An 8,747-nucleotide genomic window follows, 5' to 3' on the forward strand; every position below is an offset into this window, starting at 1 on the left:
CAAATTTAAATGGAATTATATTTATTTTTGTGTTGTCGCCATGCCGTTCTGTTTTTCCAATATAAATTTAAAATATTTAAAATTAAAATTTTAAAATTAGAAAACTAAGTATTTTTACGGCGGTGTCATATAATAATTGTTTTACAAAATACAGCTTTAAAATATTATTTTTTAAAATTAATAATTTTGTTTTTTGGTGCTGACACATGACACTTTTACTTCTCCTATTATATAGATATAGATTATAGTTTTAACTAATTTAAATTCTAAGTAAATACAATCTATAAAAATTTGACCTTAATTAAATTAATTATTTTTATTTCCTACTTCAAAACATATTTGTATATTTATTATTCTCTGTTATTTTCACTTGTATAAATAAATATTAGAGATTTGATTATTAATAATCATTATGTTAATTTACTTCATTATAGAATATCATTAGCTTATATACTTAATTAGTATTTCTCACTTTTTTCGTCCAAAAGATAATGTTTATACTTTTATGAAAAATGTATTACATGAAATAAAAAAAATAAAAAATATCATGATTTTTAAAAGAATTAAAAAATAAATCGATAATGTAAGGGCATAATAGGCATTTTGAAATTATAATTAAGATAAAGGAGAAAATTTGATTACTATTCAAAATTGAAGGGAGAGTTTGATTTTAAAAGCAAAGTTGGGGTGGAAATGATTTCCACCAATTAAAAACTAGGAGAATTTTTGCATATAACCATTCAAAAATATCTTAGTTTTGGTCAATAGCTATAGTTTGCTAATTACAATTCGTAGCTATAGTTATATCAGTGTTTGTATAATTCGCGCAACATTTATATACGTTTGTATAATTCATTATACAATTCACAGTGTTTGTATAACATTTGTATATTTCACTATACAATTCATGCACAACATTTGTATAATTCGCTATACAATTCGATTTGCGCACATCGTTTGTATAAATCGCGCGAATTATACAAAACTCAACTGTATAATCGCGCAAATTATACAAAACTCAAACTGTAATTACAGCTAGATGTTTGCCACGAGCCATAATTAATTCAAACTATAATTATGTTAGCTAATTAACTAGTATATATTTACTTATCTACGTAATTTTCCCTAAAAACTATTGATAAGCAATTATAATATTCATTAAAATGTAAGAAATTGATTTATTAATCTTCGAGGGTCAGGCTTTTGTTAATTATAGATGTTTTCTTAAAAAAGATTAAAAATGTTGTTTCTGATTTTGGAGTGAATTGAATTGATTGAATATGATTTGAAATATAATATTCATTTAACTCTTCAAATGCTATATTTAAAGCAAATTCAAATTCACAAAAGGCGAGCAGTGAAGCACACACTTAATTGAAGCAAAACACAGAGAATTAAAATACCAAATATATATATAAATCGTACTATAAGAAACAATTTTCAATTGCCGATAACAATCCAACTCAGAAGAGATGAGATTCAATGAGTTGGCTGCTGCTTGTTGAGATAATATTGCATGTCATTGTTTGAGGTGCACATTCTCACAAGTGCATGGCTTTGCCCACAAAGCTTTAGTGCCCCTGGCTTTTGCGTCGCTTCATGATTTTAAGCAATCAAGCAATGGCTTTTATTACCTTGCTCACTTCATCGACTGTTCGGCTTTACCTTGAGTGCTCTTCTGTAAGTGGTGTCTAGCACAAGAACTGCACAACTAGAAGAATAAACTGCAACACTATAAATGACAAAGAAGAGGATGACAGAGGTTTATATCATCTCAAATTATAAAGCTTCTAGTTCTGTGAGCCCAAAATAAGGTTTAAACCATGATATTAAACTAAAAAGGAAAATCGAGAAACAGAGGAATCCCAGATTAGACTAACCCATCACCCAAATGCACATAAAGAGGGGAAAGAGAATGACTATAAGCAATCTGCAATCTGCAATCATACAATCGCACAGAATGTTGCAACCCCAACATACAGGTTCCTTGCCGATGATGATCAGGAAGCAGGGAAAGAAATTACAATGTCTACGATGAGAAGGTAAAACTCTATTATGAGAAAATACACAGTTGGAACCTGGATGATGTTCTTCATCTTCATAACTTATCCACTTAACTTAGCCAAGCCAGGTCAGTGTAAGGCTGCCTAAAACCACGAGTTAGTTGTAAAGTTCAAATATGTAGCAGCTCAAGAAGTAATAGAACCATTTTACTTTGGTATATTCAAAAGGAATAACATGCTCAAATATGATATATTACCTCCCACTAACCTACTTCAACAGATATATAGTACTTGTTACTCAGTGGGCTGGATGATGATGCATATATGAAGGAGTAGTCATGTCAAAATGGCCGCTCCTCCGCATATATCAGCTTATAGCTAATTTCCAGCCTCCCACCTCTCAAATAATGCTTTGGGAAGAAGAGAATTTGTGTTGGATAACAATTTTTAACAGTTCATCGTTTAAGGCTGAAAGTATCATTCCTGAACCTTAAAAAATCCAAAACCCACAACAAAATTTCATTCAGAAAACCAAATCAAACTGTTCTTGGACAAACTATATTGACTGAATTAAGATCATGTATCCGCCCGTAAGAATTTTCATCCTGAAAGGGAAAAAGGAATAAAGGACACCATCCTCGCATAGTGACAACTGGTCCTTCCACTACAGATATACTCATTCTGTCTTTTAGAATAAAGGCAAACAAGAAGAGGACCATTGAAAGAAGTAAAAACAGCATAAGGTTATCAAAAGAGAAATTTCCAATAATTTGTTAGAAAGCCATATTTACATCTGCAACTATATGAAATCAAAAACACTAAACTTCAGCTTTCTTTATCATAAAAAAAATCAAGAACTAAACTTCAGCTGCTATTCCTGAAACCTAATGAAAAACTAGTGCTGAAGGAGAGCAAGAGGAAAAAAAAAAGTTTATTCTTCCTTTCATCTTTCTTTTACAGATAAGAACTGATTATACCTCCAAATGCAATCATAAAATTTGGAAGCCATCACCTTCAAACTTCCACAAAAACCAAAGGACATTCGAAGGACAACCACCACCTTTGAAGGATTCCTTTTAACCCTGCAACGAAAATCAGGATGTCACAAACACAGCGAAACAACTGAGAATAGAAGAGATCTAATTCTATTGAACAGTGAACTATACCTTTGGAACATTTTCACAAACTTTATACGAATCAGGAGTTATTGAAGCTAGCCATAAACCAGGGAAGAGGGTCTGCAAAGAAGAAGTAAGGAAACAAATTCAAATCATTCTATAACTAGAAAATATTATAAGCAAAATAGAAGGAGAAAAGTGATGATAAATTCTCACATCAAGTTGTTTCTGAACAGCCTTTACTCTCTTCTTAGGTCTTCTAGAAGCCTTTGATCCAGCCATAGCATATATATCTTCATCAATCTCTTCTCTGGTGAGGGATATCGAAAACCTAGGCATTTTTTCCTTCTTCTGAGGGTTGGATTCATTATTTTCTGGCTTGTTCATATTCAGGTAAGGTGATTGAGATTTGTTCTCCTGCATCACCGATCCACTGGCTCGAAATGGACCTCCATTCAGATTCAATGATTTGTGTATAGGCTTTCTGGGTCTCAGATTCCATGTCTTTGGTGCTGATTCTTCAGCAGCTTCCTCGTCAGCAGTAACCCCTTTTCCCTCCTCTTGAGATTCATCCCCCTTTTGCTCTTCATGGATTTCTTCGGCCTTGTTTTTCCGAGGGATTTTGAGCAAGATTTTCGATCTGCCTTCTTTATTGCCAGCTGCATCAATCTCTTGTACTTTATGCTTCTTATCTGATTTCTCACAGATCCCTTTCTTTGAACTCTCAGGTGCTGAAATTCGTGAATGTCTACGATGCTCAATAACACTTCTGTCCTTTTCCGATTCAGGAACAGATTCGCAGTGCATTGGAGACTGACGCTGCGGCAGAGACTCCATCATCGGAGACTGACGTGGATCACGCATGGAAGACTGGCGAAACGCCGTAATGGATTCACGCATCGGAGACCGGCGAGCCGGCGCAACAAATTCAGGAATCGGAGAACGGCGAGACCCCGGAATAGGCTCACGCATAGGAGACTGACGTGCAACAGAATCACGCATGGGCGAGTAACGCGCCGCCGCCAGTGATTCACGCATTGGAGACTGAGATTGTGATTGACGCAGCGGTGAATCATTCCGCGACGGCGAGGATGAATCTGAAGAAAGCTTGTTTGATCGGCGGCGCTGGTGATTGTTTGAGTGCTGATTCTTCTTCCATTTCAAATAAGGCAAATCAAAGTTGTGAAGTGGGTTATTAGACTTTGCTGGAACTGTAGAAGTCATAGCAATTCCTTTTTTCTCCAGTCTCGATTTCACAAACGAAAAAATATTCAAATCTTTTCTTGAATCAGGCGATCGCAGCTATGATTTTGAACGCAAACATAACAAAAAAAGGAATTAAGAATATATCAAGGCGATCCAAAATTCCTCATTGTGACTGAAATCCAGACAGTATAACCAAGGGCAAATGAATACTGCAAAGTAAAGAAGATGTTTTGGGGAATGGCTAGAAAGGTATACGGGGAAGAGGAAACCCTAAAGAGAAAGAAAGAGAGGCGATGGATGGGATGGCTTGAACAAGTGAAAGAGCCTACCGTATAGAGGAGCACAGTTTAATTAGATTATAATCCTGAATCCGGCAAATGGGAGAAGACTTACACTCTTTATCTATTTCCGATTATAACCCTACTCTTTTATTTTTTTCCTCCCAATTAATCACAAATACCCCCTTTTTAGATTATAAATTTACTGTTGATTTGTTTTATTAAATAATAAAACAATTAAAATTGTAGCTCATATCATGTTCATAATAAAACTAAAATGAGAGGACAAAAATTTTTTTTTTTAAAGGATATATTAACTTTGCGGGCGTCTTATGACTCCATTAAATAATTTTAAATTGTTATAAATATTCATTTTTCAGCCAACCTTAATTGCAAAAAAAGAAGTGCTATCACACACCAATTACTGGCTCTCTTTTGCTCGACATAGTTGTCTTCACTGCTAATCCTCTGGTGTAGCCTCTATCTTCGTTACTATTATAATACTACCTCCACAGTTAATATCATTAAATCACTAGTCTAAAATTAAAATTGAGAAAATTTACTATCAAATAAAAATTAAAAATTAATAATCACCTCCAATTTACCATCTCCTTTCAAGCAATATTACAACAATGATGCAGCAGAACTCCATTATGATAGAGTTATTGGAGTTCTATACTACTCTTTAATTGAAGAATTTTTTTAATTGACATGCTAAATATTACAACAATGGAGTTCTGAAGTAGACGACAACAATGGTGTTCCGAAGTACTCTAAAAAGTACAACACTAAGTATTACAACAATGATGCAGCAAAACTTCATTAGGATAACTCCATTATACAGTACTTTCTAATCGAAAAATTTCTTAATTGAAAAAAAAATGGGTGAAGTAAATGGGTCTTCTAAGTTGAAGTTAAAGAAAAAGTAATTGGGTCTTTTGAGTTTGAATGAAGAAGATAACAAAAAGAAAGAATTAATCTCACTGTTATCTTAATGATTTGGGCGTGACAAAAAAAAAAAAAAAAGAAAACATTTCTTTCAATGGTGAAGCTACGTAGAAGAAGTAGAAAAAAAAAGGAAAGAGAAAGAGAAAGAGAAAGAAAAAGATTGAAACAATAAATAAAGGGTTATAAATATATTTAACAAAAAGTAATTATATATTTTTTAGTTTTCACGCTCTTCAGAGATATGGAACTCCAGCCGATCAACAGGTCCAAAGAGAGCGATATACACTCTCTTTATTAGATGTCGAAAAAGGGTCCAATAATTTAACTATAAATTAGTTTGAGGATGTATTAGGACACCCGCAAAATTTGAGTGTCTTTTGAAAAAATGGTTCTATATCAGTGGTGACTTTATGTCTTTAACATATAACGTTTTTTTTTTTCTGAGATCTTTCTTCCTATGTTATGATAAGAAATTTGTATCCTAAGAGAAGCTATGTACACACTCCTTGCTTCCTGTAGTATATATCTATTTGAGTGTATACAGAGAAATCAGAAAGCAAATAATCTTGTGTCCATCATGATATTTTTCTGATTTTGATCCTCAAGTTTGTGTATTGCATCTTGTTCACATTAAGTAACCTCCTAAGAGATCTTAGTTGTTTAAATGGTCGCGGCTATCTAAATTTTCATTTTAATAGGGTTCGATTTTCCACCTTATAATTTTCTCTCCTATTTTACTATGATGTAATAAAAAATAGGAAAAAGGGTCATAAGATATTCCTCAATTTTTATTTATTAGATAACTTTATCTTTCATTGTGTTATCTGGCCATATTTAACCCTCCGTCACCAAACTTATCATTCGTATTCCTAGTTGGATGAAAAATCTCAAATCAACACAAATTATTCGAAAATGAAAAACAAAATCTGATCTAACCCGTCTTGACCCATCTTAACTAAAAAGAACCCCAAAAAATATATCCTTTAAATAAGTATCCCCCGAAAGTTCAGAGACAACTAGGGCTAAATTTCTTTTCTCCCTCATTACTCTTGCCAAATTTCTTTCCCTCCCTTGTTTTCACTATTCACCTAGTAGATTAGCTAGCAAATGTCCAAAATAGTTATTCTTCGCAAAGAAAGTGTAGTTGTGGTTTGATTGTCAAACTTCTCACTTCGAGCACTTCTTCTAACTTGAAAGAAGATTTTTCAAATGTCTTCATCCAATTGTAAATTCTTCTTATATAATTTTGCTTTCTTATCTGCTTTGGTGAGTTGATTTTATAATGATAAATTAATTTTAAAAAAAATATGTTTCTATATATTAGTTATCTTAATTTTTAATCACAATGATAATTTTCTTCATGTGAATATTAGGAATGAAAAATCAAGTCTTTTCGAAAATTGCTTACATACATAATTTGGAGTTGTCGTTGAAAGACTTCATAATAAAAAAGAAGAATTTGAAGATCACAGTAAAAAATTGAAGTTTAAAAGTGACAATTTGAAGACTGAAGGGAGGTCATTTGTGCAGAAATAGTTACTATCTAATTGAAGGCTACTAATAAGTTGAAAGTGAATACGACTAGGACATTTGAAGAGAAATATTCTAAGATAAAATGCAACCTGATAATAGCTTTTTTTAAATTGAATTTGCAGTTGCATTTATGATAAAGTGAATTCAGGAGATGTATTATTAAGTGCTTAGTTCTTTGAATGTTGTTGAAGCTAATATGTATGTGTAAGGGATGTATTATTATGTGTTTTGTGTCATAAGTCTTAGCTTTGAATGAAGCTAATATGTGTGGGTTATAATTGATGTGGGTAGTAATTGATGAACTAATGGTTGTTATTTTCTTTTGAGTTGTAGTGAATATATATGTAATTTAAAATGATGTATTATTGCATATGATTTTTGAACTTTTGTCTTATTTTTTTATCATGATCCAATTCGCTGTAAGAGACATCCACACTACACCACCACTGGGAGAACCAGCTATTACTAATACACAAGCAATTAAACAACAGGAATAGTTCATAAAATAAAATCACCAATTAATATTCCAGCACAATAACAAGAACTATGGCGGACTTAACTCCCCTAGAATCTGAGTCCAGAAAATAGACTAGAGGGAAAAGATGAACTCATAGCAGCCGAGAAGAAGCAGCTCATCCTTGGACTCAAAAAGTGTGAGACTCACTGTTGAGGTCGCATAGCAGCTGCTAGAATATGCACTATAGTCAACAAAAAAAGAGCAAGTGTAGTATCAGTTGATACGTCCAAATTACACCTCTTTAAAGAAGTATAAAGTAGTCACTGTCAAATATAGAACCCAACTAGATTGGCGTCAAATTCCATAGAGAATAAGATGAGACTAAGCCGCATGCAATTACTATTAGTTATTTATTTTTGAAACAAAATGAGAAATATGAGAATTCTTGGAATTTAGTTTAAAAACCAATTTGTAACAAGTAACAATCAACAATATGTTTAATTGAGAATTAAATGAGAAAATTAACCAGGATTGAGTTTATCAAGACTGTTTGACCAATTTTTGGGTTAATACAAAATATTGCTACGCATTGCTTGTATACCAGTTTATCAAACTATGCTACACTTAAGCAATTCTCAACCCACTTAAATGCATGCCGCTTTTATTATTTCAAACTAAAAGCGTTTATCTCACATCAATGACAATTTCTCAAAGTAGTTAATCACATTGCATCATTAACTATTAGAGGAGTGCTAGTCCATGAATTATTGTTATTAACTTTTTTCCTAGGTTTTACACTTTTTTACTCAAACAAGTCACACCTAGGGCAGATTCTAATGTTTGCAACCATTAGAAATAGATTAATATGAAAGAGTCAAAAAAAATAAACAATCACAACATCAGTTCATTCTGTACAAACCCTTATTTTAGGTTAAGTGGTCATCGATTCTACAACCCTTGGTTGTGGATTTTATCCACTCATGATTATTAAAAATGGGAATAGAATTGCATTCACTTAAGAAGTAATTACTTACAAGAGGTAAAAAAAATCAACAATTTGATTTCAATAAAACTTATGTAACTCTCGTTCAAACTTCATTCAACCGGTACTGTGTTCTTTCGCCAAAAGAAAAATAATAAAATAAATCATAAAATTGCTATTTATAATACCAAGAAATAGTAAATTTTAAAATACAAAAGCTGC

The 8,747-nt window shown here is 32.4% G+C and overlaps 1 protein-coding gene across 4 annotated transcripts; it reads right to left on the bottom strand.

The window, feature by feature from the left end:
- Positions 1-1,389: 1,389 nt before the first annotated feature.
- LOC129876224 (uncharacterized) lies at positions 1,390-4,646 on the bottom strand. Of its 4 annotated transcripts, none has more exons than XR_008763337.1 (4): positions 3,338-4,646; positions 3,170-3,241; positions 2,981-3,085; positions 1,390-2,147 (listed from the first exon to the last, which is right to left on the bottom strand). XR_008763337.1 is itself a non-coding variant. In XM_055951592.1 (3 exons), exons 1-3 carry the CDS (start codon positions 4,343-4,345, stop codon positions 3,080-3,082), a joined length of 1,086 nt encoding a protein of 361 aa, XP_055807567.1. In that variant the 5' UTR covers positions 4,346-4,646; the 3' UTR covers positions 1,390-3,079. The 4 variants fall into 4 exon arrangements, 1 of the variants encoding a protein (XP_055807567.1); XR_008763335.1 differs by having other exon boundaries at positions 1,390-2,492; XR_008763336.1 differs by having other exon boundaries at positions 2,261-3,085.
- Positions 4,647-8,747: the final 4,101 nt, after the last annotated feature.

This window comes from Solanum dulcamara, chromosome 12 (genome assembly GCF_947179165.1).
Source record: "Solanum dulcamara chromosome 12, daSolDulc1.2, whole genome shotgun sequence".
Classification (NCBI taxonomy): Eukaryota; Viridiplantae; Streptophyta; class Magnoliopsida; order Solanales; family Solanaceae; genus Solanum; species Solanum dulcamara.